General features: G+C 37.2%; 1 protein-coding gene and 1 long non-coding RNA gene across 3 annotated transcripts; both read right to left on the reverse strand.

The window, feature by feature from the left end:
• Window positions 1-243: 243 nt before the first annotated feature.
• LOC117319248 lies at window positions 244-5,102 on the reverse strand. Its single transcript, XR_004530639.1, has 3 exons — window positions 4,324-5,102; window positions 1,686-3,036; window positions 244-587 (listed from the first exon to the last, which is right to left on the reverse strand). It is a non-coding gene; the product is annotated as an uncharacterized LOC117319248 (long non-coding RNA).
• Window positions 5,103-10,216: 5,114 nt separating this feature from the next.
• Window positions 10,217-14,388, reverse strand: LOC117319249 (neuronal acetylcholine receptor subunit alpha-3-like). 2 transcript variants are annotated; one of them, XR_004530640.1, is made up of 2 exons: window positions 11,854-12,922; window positions 10,217-10,569 (listed from the first exon to the last, which is right to left on the reverse strand). XR_004530640.1 is itself a non-coding variant. In XM_033874082.1 (2 exons), the coding sequence occupies exon 1, from the start codon at window positions 14,244-14,246 to the stop codon at window positions 12,939-12,941; it is 1,308 nt and encodes a 435-aa protein (XP_033729973.1). In that variant the 5' UTR covers window positions 14,247-14,388; the 3' UTR covers window positions 10,217-10,569; window position 12,938. The 2 variants fall into 2 exon arrangements, 1 of the variants encoding a protein (XP_033729973.1); XM_033874082.1 differs by lacking the exon at window positions 11,854-12,922 and adding an exon at window positions 12,938-14,388.
• Window positions 14,389-17,384: the final 2,996 nt, after the last annotated feature.

A 17,384-nucleotide genomic window follows, 5' to 3' on the forward strand; every position in this document is an offset into this window, starting at 1 on the left:
TTGGAAAAGTTGTTTATATAACAAATTGACGCCTGACGGACGATACATCATGGCATTAGCTCACTTGGCCTTTTAGGGCCGGATGGGCTAAACAGGAGTGTACTCTCGTTATCCTTTTTGTATCATACCCCATAATAAAAGATATACCCAAATTAATCCTTCTACAAACAAGTGTTATGGTTAGGTTGTCGTTTAGCTGTATTGGCTAGGTTCATTGATACAAACATTACATTACACTCTTCGTTAAACAGACATGGCGCTTTATTTCGCTACGTTACGTCAGGTTTACCTATATCTGACACAAAACAACAGATGATTTTAAGTGTCTGATTAAGTTCTCCTTTGCAAAATCATGTCTACGAAACACACCCGCGCATGCACACGATGCTTTCAGTGTTGCAGGTGTCGGAACAGATAACTCGAACCTTGGCATCGACTGGCTCCACAAATATCGGCTTACAGCTCTTTTTGCAGGCGATGGCTGTGTCTTCGCACGCACAATAGCATGGTGCCCCCTGGTACCATCGGCTACAAGAAAATGTAGTGGTCGCCATTGCAACGAGGAGGAACGTCACTATCAGCTTCATCTATAGAAAGATATTTATCGATATAACAAATTATTATAATGCGACATAGATCTTCTGTGAGATGAAATCTTGTCCTATTCTTTAAAATGTCATATCAAATATTCATTAATCAATAAAGGCACTTCATTTGACCCTGACTTCTGTCCAAGCGACCTTCACCTTAGATCAGCTGATTCAATGTTAATTCTGACAAACTTCATTTCTTATTGTCAAAATAATATATTCCTCAGTGACGAGATACACAGTGACCTTGGTCTGTGACCAGTAGAATTCTTGTTTAACTCCGAGCAATATAACTTCATAATGTCATAACAGGATGTTCCTCAGTTAAAATACAAATTTTGACCTTGACAGTGACATTGGCCAAAAACCCTAACTGTGTAAACATCGGTAGGTCAATATCAATTCGATAAAAAGCCAGATAAACTTTAAATATGTCAAGAAAAATCACAAGGCCGCGATTGTGGCAAGTAGAAAGACCTAAATTATATTTGAGACTTCAGTCGTTCAAAGCTCCTTTTCCAGTCACCGTCGAATTTCGGTCTAACAGAATTAATGCTAACAAAACCAAATACACAATCTGTATAGAGGGTATGTCTGTAATTCTCGTCAGGAAATAACGGAAACATTATAACATCTATCTAGACCATGCTTTCAGAAATGTTCCGGATGGATACAGTGCATACAGTATTATATGTATTCATCAGTTGCATAAATTTTGTTATTTATTTAGAGAAAATTCCGATCGGCTCATAGCAAAGGCGGGTGGCATAACGTGCATTTTGGTGTAAAATAACACATAACGGCTACCTTTTAATCCTTGCAATTCTACCTAGATATTATTTGAGCGGTTTTGCCAATTCGATATTGTCATTGCAAAATCAATCAGCTTCGGTTTCAATATCGCCAATAACTTACGATAATGACAGAACTTTACTGACAGTTATCAAATGTTAAACATTATAGGCACAATTGTAATATCAATCAATATTTAGTTTGTAGAAAAGAAAATATGTCGCTTTGCTATAAATGTATCGGATGCAAATTACGTATTGATGAAGAACACAGGGTACGTGATATTTTGTAGTAAACACCTACCTTCAGTGGGGACACGTCCGTAATGTGTCAACCCGAGTGTCTGCGTAAAGGTAAATGACGTAAAGCGTACTTCCTTAGACGAATTTTTTTCTAAAGGTTATCTATCAATGTAAATACCTGTTAGGCTGAATTTCCACTCCTACTACATACATTTACTTTTATTATGTTCAGCTTGCTTAAATATAGTTTTGTGTAGGAAACAGTTTATGTTTAATTTGTTACTGAAAGTGTACCTCATTCCTGATGTCGAGGAATAATTCATTTCGTATAACATAACAATGAAAATCTGATCGAATCCGTATGAAGCCAACGTTCTAGATCGGATAAGCCATAATTTGATTGTTCATAATCAGCATCGCAACAAAGCACTTCGTCTTTATTAATTAATGAAATTGTTGTTTAACAGTATAGGTTATTACAAATTCTTTGCAACTAAAACTGTAAATAACGAGGACATTTCGCCAAATCTGAAGTTCATTGTGTGAGAATAAACGTTCTGTTCTACGTTTGTCCTGTTTTTCAATGAAATATTATTCATTCTGTATTTTCATTATCATTTACATGCGGCTGGCAGAGTATATTTGCGATAATGCGGAAGAAAACACCAAGATGACATCCTTTCAGAAAGTTGTGGCAATTCATTTTCATTTCTTTATTTGCAAGGCTGCATCTCAATCAAGCATCTCGATTCTGGGACTGTATGTAAGAGGCTGTTAAAGTATGTCAACAATGTTTACCCTGTGACCAGGAATAGAGGTAAAGTAATTTCCTTTGACAACACAGCTCACATTCTTTTCATAAGAGCTAAAATATATTAAAAACATAAATGACAAGATCATACAATAGACCGGGTTTTAATTGAAAATACTGTACACATTTGTATGGTCGCCTTCCAGCAGCTTCCGGCTATGGGGAATTCCCTTTAGCTCAGTCGGTAGAGCGGCGGACCAGTGAGCCGAGTGTCGCGGGTTCGATGCCTACTGGCTGCACACTACTACTTCTAGAACTTGATAGGATTTAATTTCTTGTGTTATTTTTGACAATCTTCCTGTATACACCCATAATTCCACATTTGTAAATTGATACTGATTCCATTTTGCTGACAACACCAATAATGTTTTTACGTCAAACATTTTCGCATACATCGAATACCGTCCATATTACAGTAGTCGGTACACATAATCCGGGATATGGCATCTTGTGGATTAACCAGCTGTGGATGACAGTTTTTTGTACAGGCAATAGCAGTGTCCTCGCATGCGCAATAGCACGTGGCTCCCTGGTACCAGTCGCTACAAGACAATACCGTAGTTGCCATGGCAAGGAGTAGAAAATGCACAATAGGCTTCATCTACAAATCATAATCCATGTTTGACCATTAATTATCAATAAATACATTCGTTTAAATATCTATAAATCTGAAAAATACAATACGTTAACTCGCAACATTTAAACACTATAGAGTTAAGATCAATTTGTATGGACCATTAAAATCATACATACACGCAAACAGGTGAAATAATGACTAATGTATCTGTAGTATCAGTAATAGGTATACATGAAGAGGTTTAGTTTAGTTTGGTTTGGTTTATTTTGTTTAACGTCCTATTAACAGCTAAGGTCATTTAAGGACGGCCTCCCGTGCGTGCGACATGCATGCGTGTGGCGAGGCGTATGTGTGTTTTTGGAGGCTGCGGAGTGATGACATTTTTCAGTAGATTACAATCATACATGGATGGATTTTAATATTACGATTGGTTAGAACATTACAGTCGTTCATACACAGTTGTATGATGATACTATACTAGCAATATTAGTCATACATACACGTGAAGGTGACAATTCATTATTGTTACCTCACTCTATGTAAATGTTAAAACATAGTACTTTTGTCTCCTAGGGAATTTCCTTAGATATCGTAACCAACCTGTCCGTGCTTAAACTTATTTAGCGAATTGCAAACAATATCCCTAGCAACGCCTTGCGATGACTTCTAATTCGAAGTCAAAAAAACGTTGAAGAAATGTCCGACCAAATTGAAGCCAGGGAATCGGCTATCAAAAGGAATGTCATGAAAGGGTCAGTAAGAATTATTAGTCTACTGCAAGGCCGACCAAAATCAACTTTAGAATTCAAAAATGTAGTAATACTACTGAAGAAGTCTTACGCGAGGCTCTGTGTTATAGAATAGCCTATATATGAATAATGTCCATCTATTATGTATGTAAACACTTGTTTCATGCATAACCATGACAAGTCAACAGTCTCCCCATCGGTGTGGTGATCATCCCCTCAGGGAATTAAATTGACTCTTGAGGGAGAAGGCAGGAACGAATCGTAATAGTCATAGGTAGAGGTTTTAGGATGATTATTTACAAGGAACATTATACAAATGTAGTAATACATACACACTGGATATTTCATTATTACAATTTTAGTAATATCAGTCATTTATACACTTAGAAAGATCATATGACAATGTGTTAGTACAATTATATATAAACGTGCAGATATTTTATTATCACGATTTCGTCTATCTTATAAGGACACCGACACAGCGTTCAAAGTTCATCAGAAACGGAAAGTCATATGCAAATTTTCTGATTGACGAAAATAGCATCAAATGTTCGACACTTACCTTTTATGGCGATAAAATTGTCTTGTTTGATATATGGGTTTGGCTCCCTAGATAAGCTACACACCTTCTCCCTTAACATATTGCCTTGTTCACATCCTGGTCCTTGACCAAGCGTACCTTATCTTATCCGTGAACTGACCGACGACATCAATAGAATGTTACACAGACGGAGATATCTCAACCTTCGTGTAAGAGTTTGGCTGTCTATCATCTGGGCTTTGTTTTTGTTATGTATTTTTCACATAACAAATAATAAATTGTTTTTTTTTTCATTGCGCCATGATCAAGGTCACGTGAACTTTGCATCGATATCAATGGCGTTATCAATATGCGACGTGGTTACGTTACATCGAATGATGACGTCACACTACAATAGGGAGTGACGTAATACCGCGTGCCAGCTATCTTTCCCTACCCTGTCCGAGATCGATGTATCCCATCTCTAGCAAACACGGGATCATCCTGTGAGGTATTGGAGAAATACTGTCTTCGAAACCCTGTCAATAAAAAAGTGGAATAAAACGAAAATGAGTTTTTTGTTCAATCCAGAACATAATGAGAAGGATGGTTGTGGACAAGGAAGTGATACAAAGGTGGATCCAGAAACACATTACATCTAAACGCCTGGAATTTAGTTCACAGTGACGGCCACTTCCTTCGGCTGTTACAGAATATGTCTGTTTAAACCTGGGGAGGGACAGCCGTTTAGGTGAAGCTCTTTTATCGTCAATGTTATTATTGCTGATGTATCCAATAGGATAAGTAGGCGAGGTATACTGGAATCAGGTTGTCTGTCCGTCCGTCCGGACAACTCCTCCTAAACCGATGGGCCAATTCCAATGAAACTTCACACAAATATTAATAATCATGTGTAGATGTGGATGCCACTTTCCTTTTCTCAAAATTATGGTTGCTATGGCAACTGGTCACTATAAACAGGTTTTCCGACAAGAACCATAACTTTAAGTTTGTCCGGAAAACTCCTCCTAAACCGAAGGGCCAATTTCAATGAAACTCCTCACACACATAGAGGACCATGTGAAGATGTGGCAACTGGTCACTATATCACTGGGTTATCTTAGCCTCTTATTAACAGACCGAATTCACCAATGACTCGTGCAGATTGTGGGGTTATTAATCAGCCATCCTGGCGACAGTTCTAGTTGAATTTGATATTTTAGGTTTTCGGTGAAATATCTAAATAGCTTTAGGTCCAAGAAATAATCGCTACATAGATTCCTTCATTTTCATCGAACAAAAAATATAAATGTGCAATGTAGCAGACTCCCTTTGTTTATGTGAAAATGGAAAATATTCTAAAAATCTTTATGATTTAACCGTCATTTTGATAAATGCATACATTAAACTCAATAAAAATTTTTTTTAAAGTTAAGGGGCGTTTGTCCTTATTGCTTTTAGCCTAAGGCTTATGCCGAACGAAAACACTTAACTTATATATACCAGCATGATATTTAATTGAAATCATATTCACTGGGGTAGTAGTGTACAGTAAAAATGCCCAATTTGATTTGATTCGAAATCACGTATCCACCATATCCACCTGATCTGTTATTGGTAGTACAAACAAATATACAATATAAATACCATCTACGTTCCCGGGATACAAATTAATAATTATCAACTTTGATTTAATGAACCCTGACTCTGTCGAAATCCTTATATATATATATTTATTATCTATACAACATTTGCAATTTTAATACAGCTCTGAAGGATAAGTAAACTTATTTTTTTCTATCTATGTTTTAGAGCTTTGAATACCATGGTTACAACTTTAAAATTGCAAAATATTACCACATTTGACCCAAAATGACACAATTTTGTTTTCCTGGAACCCTTTTGAAATTATATATCTCTATCCCAAACACTGAATTAATCTTGTTTTGACATATGTTGTACTTTAAGTTTTTCGTCCATCTTAACTTGATTATAGGCCTCTATGTTTCGCTGTAGGCAAATTAGGAAACCAATTTATTTTAGTTTTAACAAATGTGAAGCCTGTATGTACTACTTTTATACAATTATAGTGTACATTCATTTTTTTTCTTCATTTTTTATGCCTATCATTTGCTTAACCAAAAAATCGCCCATGGCCAGGCTGTCCTACTATGGTGTGCTACCCCATAATTCTGTATATCTCTTGAAAAAAGTTGTGTTTTGAGTTGATTGTGGTACTTTGAGTATCTGTGCAGGTAATCAAGCAACAAATACTATTCCAATTTCAATTTTATATGACGCTATATCTACCATGACGTCATCAGTAACTATGACATCATCAGATTATATTAATGACGTCATAAATACTCAATGGTATCATCATAAATAACCTAAATCCTATCCAAACCTCAGCCTAGCAACACACGCACTTTTCTATCTAATAAATAGTGACATGACATCAAGGCTTTCAAAATGTCTTGCCTATGACATCAAAGTCGTCTGTTTCTACCCTGGATATGTACCAATGATCATATTAAACTGTCCGCTGATCTAATTTTATGCAGAAAATACTGTTTTTTTCTGCATTTCCCAAGAAAATGACAATATTTGACAATATCGTTTCAGCCGTACACTCAATTCATTGAAATTACATGCGTATCGTTCTATAAATAAACTTAAGATAATGGTTTCACCACACAAATTGAAAAAAAAAAAACCACTTAGTGTAATAGGTTCCATGGATACGGGTAAATAAATCAGGTAAAATAGACGAGAATTCAGTCTATAGGATAGTGAGAAACTCAAAAAGTTAATTAGGGTTTGTAATAAAACATAACATAATGTTTCAATTAACACTGAATCATTAACATTATGCCTAATGAACCCACCCTTAGAATGGGCAGATTAGTGAGTTACCTCCCTCGATTCATCTAATATGACAAGCTAGGTGTTAACACTTTTTAAACATTTTTGTGCAATAATGAATGGAATTGAAGCATAATCAAGCATGATTAAGTACATTCTTTTCTTAAATTAATTTTTCTCAACAATCATAATTTTGCAATGTACAGTAAAAATGCCCAATTCTGAAAAATATGGCACATGTTTTAGATATGTAAACATTGCCAGTTATCCCTACATATTACCTGTAATAAAGTATATATATTTGTTATCTGTACAACTTTTGTAATTTTGATACAGCTCTGATGGATGAGTAAATTTGTCATGCATATTATAATACAGGAGAAAAAATCGCCCATGGCCAGACGGTCCTACTGTGGTGTGCTACCTGGGATAATCGGTGGTACAAAGTCTATATGATTTCTATCACATTTCACTTATTCACACTAGCTTAATGAATGACAAAAATAGAGAGAATAGACAATTCTGGTCTTAAACTGACAATAACTTTCATCTGTACATAGCTTAACCAATATATTTACCCAGATGACAAGTTACCCGTCAGTATAAATTTAACATAAGCATGTTGCATTGATTCAATTTGAAAAATCTAATTCGGTCTAAGGTACCCATCACTGTTAATGCTGTCCCCAATTATTTGGTTTGAATTTGGTTTGACTTGTATAAAGTATTATTAACAGCTAAGGTCATTTAAGGACGGCCTCCCGTGTTTTCGATATGCATGCGTGTGGTGAGTGCGTTTGTGTGTTTTGGGAGGCTGCGGTATATTCGTGTCTCCTTGTGATAGGCCGGAGCACACCTACTCACATAGTGTACAAATCATCAGACACGCTACACTTACTGCGTGATAAGATCAGCATAAGTATAGTTGACAGACAATAACGAAGACATTGATTAAATATATAGTCCATTTCTACATTTAAACAAACGCGGTCAATACTCAGCTGATAATAAATGTGGTATTTCGTTAATATCCGTCACGTATTGAACACAGGTAATGGAGTTCTTAAATGACGTTTACCAAACACTCACAGAACACTCCAGTGTTAAATTGATGACTATGAACAAACATTGGTGCAGCGGTTGTTATGAAAGGTATCGATCTTCAGCTCGATAATGTAAGATTAAGAATATCAAATCGAATAGAACGATTTCCTAATATTTTTTGTAATACAACAGTAGTACAGAAATGTTGTTTTCCGATCTGTCTCAAAATACAATATGCAGACCTAGGTACCAAAGGGGACATAAGAAATTTGAGAAATAACGATCACAAGAATTCTTTACGGAGGGACGAAGGGACCACGGACGCAGGGCGATTGGAAACAGCCGACCATCTGATGATGGAGGTCCAAAAATAAATCAAACTAAAACGAAGTAATTAAGAATAAAACAAATGAAATATGAAACAGTTTGATGAATACTTGTAACTTTTAAATCATTATAACGTAACGAGTATGAGGTATCTAGTGTATAAAACTCATTAAAACTCAACTTCCAACAGTAGACCCTTCCTTAGTGAGAGCGCTATGAACGTGGATGTGTACTAAATGCATACCCAGACAATGGTTCTAAATGCATTTTTATGTGAAACAAGGGCCCATTGGGGGGCCACAACACACGCCCGACGCAATATTTGACACTTGGAAGGGGGTAGTTTCACAGGTTGTAATGCTCTGGCTCATCAAGATGTATATTTGTTTCAAGTATTTGTGTCAAGTGTGGAGAGTCTGGGTTGATCAGTTATGGATTTATGGTCCAGACAAGTAAAATCATCAAAGGGGAATAACTCCGCAAATACGGGGGTAAGGGGTATGATTATGGTATGCTACACTCCGGCTCATCAAGATGTATATTTGTGTCAAATATGGAGAGCCTGGGTTGAGCAGTATTGAATACTGAGGCATTGTCATGGGAGACATTAGGAAGAATAAAGTTGTCAAGAAAGAAGAGAAGAGATAATATCCCAAATTTAGTCGCCTCTTACGATCATCCCATTGAACAGAAGGTACAATACCTGCGCAATGGATTCTGAGAGGAGTCATTTGAATGTTTGAACAATTTGAGTCATGCAACCTTGAATATAGGCCAATGTCATTTCTTTTTGCAAAAAATGTTGGTCTTTATTCAAATAGCCTACCATTGAAATCAGATGACCGAGTCTTGAAAAGTGTGAGGAAATTGTTTAAATAATTTAATATACATATCCTTGTTACATTGAATATGGGTCAAGGTAATATCTTATCGCAATCAATTCCGGGCCCAAGCCGTCCGACGTGGGGAATGTCGGTATAGTATTAACATGGTTCGATTGAAGTACTAATGTACATAAACATGCGTGAAGTAAAGTAGCATGATACTTGCGCTAAGTAACCCGGATTTTAAAAACAAGTGATGGATAATTGGCTGACTGTAAACCAGGCTCTGGGTCTTCAATCGAGATAACTCGGAGCAGGGAACATATCAGACAAATATTACTCTGGGACTCCCAAGTTACATGTAGTAACGAGAAGTCGTTTACATAACTTGACGCCTGACGGACGATGCGTCATGGTATTACCTTACTTGAGCTTTTAGGGCCGGATGGGCTAAACAGGAGTGTACTCTCGTTATCCTTTTTTTTGTATCATACCCCATAATAAAAGATATACCAAAATTAATCCTTCTATACACAATTGTTATGGTTGCGTTGTCATTTAGCAGTATACACCAAGTTCAATGACTTTTACGTTAAAATATATCCATTTCCATAAGCTGCCCTCATAGCATAATTGCTTTATTTCGGCAGAAAACATTAAGGTGTCGCCCCTCTGAAAAGAAGTGACAATATTTATTTATTTCTTTGCATGGCTTCATCTCGGTCAACTATCTTGAATCTAGGACTGTATGTAAGAGACTGTTTAAATAATTCCAAAAAAATTATCCTGTTACCTTGAATAGAGGTAAAGGTCATTTCCTTTGGCAAGTCTATAATGTAAGCTAAAATAAATCATAAACATTAATAACAACATAATGCGGTAAATATATGATTTAATTCCTTGTGTTATTTCTGACAATCTGCCTGTATACATCTAGAATTCTATATTTGTTAAATGCTACTGATCTCATTTTGCTTACTTCACCAATATTGATTTTTTACGTCAAACATTTGCGCATACACCGAATACTGTCCATGTTACAATAGTCGGTACACACATTCCGGAATATGACATCCTGTGGATCACCCAGCTGTGGATTACAGTTCTGTTTACAGGCAATAGCGGTGTCCTCGCATGCGCAATAGCACGTGGCTCCCTGGTACCAGTCGCTACAAGACAATACCGTTGTTGCCATGGCGAGGAGTAGAAAAGACACAATTGGCTTCATCTACAAATCATAAGTCCATGCTTAACATTTAACTATAAATCAATACATTCATTAAAATATTTATACATCTGAAAAATAAATGACATTAACTCGCAACATTTTAACACTGAAATTGATAAGGAACATTTAAGTCCTACATACACGTGAAGATGTTTCATTATGACAATGTATCACTAATATTAGTAAAACATACACATCAATAGGTTTAATGGTGACAATTTTAGTAGTATAACAATCAAACGTGGATTGATGTTATTATTACAATGTATTGGAACAATACATTCATACATACACGGTTAGTTGATACACGTGGAGAGTTGTGATAATATATCAGTAACATTACAGTCGTACATACACGTGGAGAGTTGCATGGTGATAATCTATCAGTAACATTACTCATATATACATTGGTTTGGTTTATTTTGTTTAACGTCCTATTAATAGCTAAGGTCATTTAAGGACGGCCTCCCGTGCGTGCGACATGTATGCGTGTGATGAGTGCGTATGTGTGCTGCGGTATGTTTGTGTTAAGTCTCCTTTTGATAGACCGGATATTTGGCCGATTTAGAGTGTTACCTCACTGAAGTATACTGCCGAAGACACCCAGAAGCACACCCCACCCGGTCACATTATACTGACAACGGGCGAACCAGTCGTCCCACTCCTAATTTGCTGAGCAGGTGCAGCAACTACCATTTTTAAAGACTCTGGTATGTCTCGGCCAGGGGACAGAACCAAAAGCCTTTCTCACAGGGGCGAACACTCAACTAAAGGCCAAAAGCGAGGCATTGTCAAGGGAGACATTAGGAAGAAGAAAGTTGTTAAGAGAGAAGAGAAATGATTAGATCCCAAGTTTAGTCGTCTCTTACGATCATGCAATGGGGGCAGCAGGTACAATTCTTACGCCCTACCTGCAGACTGTTGACCGATAAGGCTTGAACGAACAGTATACTAACAGTGATACGTACTCAGGGAGGTTTAAGGATTATACTTTAATAGGACCATTACAGCCATGCACACACACACACACACATACATTTCATTATTATAATTTATTAGTAATATGATCGTACATACACATAGAGAGGTAATATGAAGACAATGTATATGAAATATTGCAATCATATAAACATGAGATTTTATCATCGTGATTTTTTATTGCTATCTTATCAGGACACTGACCCAGCATTGAAAGTTTATCGGAAACAGAAAGTCATATGTAAAATAGGTGCAAATGAGCTTAACGTTCGGCGAAAAAAACAGCATCGAATGTTCCACACCTACCTTTTGTGGCGATATAATGGTCTGTTTGATATAGGGGTTGGCTCGGTGTATATAGCTAAGCTACACACCTTCTCCCTAACACATTGCCTTGTTCACATCGTGTTCCTTGACCAAAGTTACCTTATCTTGTCTCAAAACACTACTGTGTACTGACAGACGACATCGATAGAATTTTACACGGACCGACATATCTCGACCTTCATGTATGATTTTGGCTGGCTAGCACTCGGGCTATGTATGACTATATTTTTCTAATAGTAAGGTGTTGTGAAACCTTTTCATTGCAACAACATCAAGTTCCCGAGGAATTAGCGTCGCAGTAAACGACGTTATAAATGAACGACGTGGTTACGCTACATTAAATGATGACGTCACACTAAAATTGGTAACGGCGTAATAACGCGTGCCAGCTTTCTTTCCCTACACACGCTGAGATCGATTTATCCCATCCCAAGCAAACACGGATCATCTTGAAAAGTATTGGAGAAAACATTGTCTTCGGAACCGTCAATAAAAATGTGAAATAAAACAAAAATGAGTGTTTGTTAAGGATCATGTAAAAGGTAGAGCAAGTGATATTAAAATCACAATTAAAAATCACAATCCTGTTGCAATCAAAGAGATGCACCTCGAGCAAATTTTAATATGTAACATGACTATCCATGGGTCTTGATTGACATTTGATTTGTTTAACTACCTGTCAAATTCGGCAAAACAGACATAAAAAGCATGTTTTAGGAGATTGGATCAGTCATATTACACATAATAACCATTCCGGTATTGTCACAAGTGTCTATAACAGAAGAGAAAGAGAGTCGACATTTTAGAAATCCAAGTAAAATTTTGTCAAACATGCGCTCGCACTACCTGCTATATATACCTGTGACCATAACAGCATAGTTATTTTGTGCAATATGTCTGATCTACACGATCTGTATTTGTTCTCCTGAAACTTGCATTTTACACTTTGCTTTGACGAAATTAACAGGTAGTTAACAAATAAAATGTCAAAATCTAGACCCATGTTACAAAATATCAATTGGTCAAGTTACTTCTGTTAACTTGATTTACTATTTCTACGAACCTTAAATCCAGAACATAATGAGAAGGATGGTTGTGGACAAGGACGTGATACAAAGGTGCATCCAGAAACACATTACATCTAAACGCCTGGAACTCAGTTCACAGTGACGGCCACTTCCTTCGGCTGTTACAGAATATGTCTGTTTAAACCTGGGGAGGGACGGCCGTTTAGGTGAAGCTCTTTTATCGTCAATGTTATTATTGCTGATGTACCCAATAGGATTAGTAGTACAATCCAACTGTCCGATCGAATCGTCGCCCAGTGGGCTGTCTTTTGTGTTGAACGTGAAACCTTCTGCTGAAATCGGCAGCAATATACCGTTATACTTTGACGCGCCATGTTCATTTTCTATGGTTTCGTTCTTTTCACGGTAATTAACTCGCCAGATATATATGGACTCCATAACAGCCAATCCACTCATAGCGAGCTGGACACATAAGTAAATTGACAGATACGAAATTGTTGTCGATATTTGCGGCATCATATCATTAAACACGGTCAAAAACACCGTAAATGACAGAAGAACAGATATACACACGGTCATTTTCTCTCCAGAGTTGGCCGGAAGTAGGAATACTAGTGTATTTAGAAAGGAAAGAAGGATAACCGGAAGTAGAGTGTTGATGACAGGATACAAACAAAGTCGACGAAAATGGATCTCGTATATAACATAGGAAATCCTGAAGTTGCTATTGTATTCTGGCTGTGTTATCCTGTCTATAATCTCCCATTCCCCATTTTCTTCGTATCCTACATCACTAAGACTATCTCCGGTGTCTACGATCCGTTGGACCCACACAGGTGTCTGCCAAGAGCCTAGACGAATCTGACATTTCTGTGTATCGAAAGGAAACCGCCGGATATCGATTCGACAGATCACACTGTATTGTCGCCCAGGAAACCACACAACTCGTCCATCTTCTAGAAGCACAATATGCTCACCATCACTGATGTTTAGAGGATCGTCAATGGAGTTAAATAGAGCTACATCCGGGTACCAAATCGCACTTTTTGGAAGCTGTACACTCCTTACTCCATCTTTTAATATTAGAAACTCGTCGATCCATGACAGCTCTATCCAGCCAATAAATGTCATCGTCTGTAGTCGTTCGTCAATTTCCCTCAATGACGTAAAATGTAATGTTAGATTGATATCAACAGGCTCCGAGAGATTCAATCGTGGTTTGACTACAGGGGAATACCCTTCAAATAAGTTAGCAACAATTTGTTGCCCTGTTTTCACACGAATATCAGCACGAATTGTATAGATATTCTGAGTTAGAATTAGGATAATTAAAATATATACCATATTTGTACTGAGATATTGTATTGTACTATTTACTAAATTACTTTGGATTCCTTAAAATATCACGGATAATTATACACACGCCACAGCAACAGGTTTAGTACGTGTTTCTGATAACCAACCTTTGCCTGACGAGGTCGATCTCTGCTTGACAATACCATACAGCACTAAAACCAAATGCTAATGGGTTCCCGTTTCGAATGTGTTTTAATGATGAGTCCATGTCGTATCCAAAGAAACATTGACGCAAACACACGTACAACCAATCCTGGCAGAGGTTCAATTTCGGTCAAATCAATAGATACACTTAATGCAGCCTCTGAGCCAATTAAGACATTTGCCCATGGATCTTTGTATTGTGTACACTTCAATATCAATGTAAGATTGCCTTAATGTATTGGCAAATAATACCGGCGGTGTTCTGATTTCACATTATCAATGGCTTTTGTATCCATTACTTACATTGGAGTTTTGTATTGCACACTTGGCGAATAATCAAACGCATCAAGGGAGAAATCCGAGTGCATCCTTTTTTTGGCTCAAGCCAACCTTTCTGAACAAAAAAGCGTAACAACGTCAAACGAACGGGTTATTCAAAATTTCAAAATGCAAATATACTCCGGTACCATCAAGTTACATTCAAAATGATAAGGTAGCAATTGCCTCTAAAATCGTGTTATGCTGACCAATAATTTAGATGATTCAACATTTAGTTTAAAGATTTAAAAAAAAAGAAAGAGACCAACTATACTGTTGTAATGCATTGTCTACAATAGAATATTGGTTTCACTTTAAAGCAGCATTCCGTCGTTGAAATGAGTTTTAATGTGCTATAAAAACAAATGTTAACAGGATTTGGTTTGGTTTATTTTTTTGACGTTCTATTAACATCTAAGGTCATTTAAGGACGGCCTCCCGTGCGTTCGATATGTATGAGTGTGGCGAGTGCGTATGTGTTTTGGGAGGCTGCGGTATGTTCGTGTGAAGTCTCCTTTTGATAGGCCAGAACTTTTGCCGATTTAAAGTGCTACCTCACTGAAACCTTACTACCCAGCAGCACGCCCCACCCGGTCACATTATACTGACAACCAGTCGTCCCACTCCAAATATGCTGAGCGCTAAGCAGGAGTAGCAACTACCATTTGTTAAGACTCTGGTATGTCTCTGCTAGGGGACAGAACCACAAACAAGCCTTCCTCACAGGGGCGAACTCTCAAGTAAAGTCCAAATAGTGAGGCAGTGTCAAGGGAGACGTTAGGAAGAAGAAAGTTTAAAGAAAGTTGAGAAAAGATAAGATCCCAAATTTAGTCGCCTTTTACGATCATGCAATGGGAGCAATTCTGAAAGACTGGAATTGTTACACGAAAGGAACAGACTATTTCAAATTGCAGATGATTCGGAATATGGTTGTAGAACTGTTAAAGAGTAAACGAGTAAATCTGTCGCAAAAAATTCCGGAAGATCAGACAGAAATTAACAGCGCTGACAGCAGAGCTGCCCGTAAAGTTAAAAGTGAAGCTATGAAAAGGGCACAGCCGCAACGAACGCACCCATTCTGACAGAAAGCGGAACTTCAATCAGGAAGCCAGGCCTGTGTTTTCAGTGTGGCATGCCAGGGCACTGGAGAGCAGATTGTCGTCCACAAGGCTGTATCCAAATACAGGTGCTGTGATATGGTAGGAATAGGATATACCGGATAATAATCCAGTGCTACAGCAATGGTAATATTTTTCAATATCATTGTGGAAATTATACTTTATGAATAAAAACATATAACATTACCACTACCCAATTCATATTATAAAATATCATATACATGTAATGCAGCTACATCTACAACTAATATTATTGCAGATATAGAGGTTACACAACGAGTGGTTGTTGAATATGGAATTTATTTCACACGAGTAAGTTATTTTATAGTTTTAAAAAACAAACTTGAACTGTCGCCTAGGATGGCTGACTAATACCCCCGCAATCTGCACGAGTCAATGATGAACTGGAACCGTTAATTAGAGGCTAACTAAGATAACCAAGTAATATAGTGACCAGTTGCCATACCAACCATAATTTTGAAGAAAAAAAAAGAAGAAAGTGGCATGCACATCTACACAAGGAGACTTAACACGAACATACCGCAGCCTCCCAAAACACACATACGCACTCACCACACTCATACATGTCGCACGCAATAGAGGCCTTAAATGGTCATAGATGTTAATAGGACGTTAAACAAAATAAACCAAATGTTTATAGTTGCCAGTTGCCATAGCAACCATAATTTTGAAAGAAAAGGAAGTGGCATGCACATCAAAACATTGTCCATGGTCCTCTAAATTTGAGTGGAGTTTCATTGAAATTGGCTATTTAGTTTAGGAGATGTCCGGACAAACTTAAAGTTATGGTTCTTAACAGAGAACCTGTGTATAGTGTCCAGTTGCCATACCAACCATAATTTTGAGAAAAAATTAAGTGGCATTCACATCTACAAATGGTCATCTATGTTTGTGTTAAGTTTCATTGAAATTGGACCTTCGGTTGAGGAGGAGTTGACTGGACAAACTTTAAGTTATGGTTCTTATCGGAAAACCTGTTTATAGTGACTAGTGACATGATTTGTATGTCACATAGAATTTTACACAAAATAGTTTCATGACACATATTTTCAATATTTTTCATTGTGGCATTATAATTATAGCCATTCAACTTAAGTCAACTTAACAAGAACTATTGCATTGTTTGCCATTGTTTAATCATTGTATGTCTCATGAAGATGGTAGATGCATTCAATATATCCTACATTTGGGAAAGTCTATATCATTGGATTTTGCATGTGTCACAAGGAGACTTAACACAAACATACCGCAGCCTCTCAAAACACACATACGCACTCATCACACGCATATATGTCACACGCACGGGAGGCCGTCCTTAAATGACCTTAGTTGTTGATAAAACGTTAAACAAAATAAACCAAACCAAACCAAACTTACATAACTTGCATAATTAGACACATCTACCATTTTGATATGGCGAAACTGCCCTGCAGGTAGGGCGTAAGAATTGTACCTGCTGCCCCCCATTGCATGATCGTAAGAGGCGACTAAACTTGGGATCTTATCTTTTCTCTTCTTTCTGAAC

The sequence above is a fragment of the Pecten maximus genome, unplaced genomic scaffold, assembly GCF_902652985.1.
Source record: "Pecten maximus unplaced genomic scaffold, xPecMax1.1, whole genome shotgun sequence".
Classification (NCBI taxonomy): Eukaryota; Metazoa; Mollusca; class Bivalvia; order Pectinida; family Pectinidae; genus Pecten; species Pecten maximus.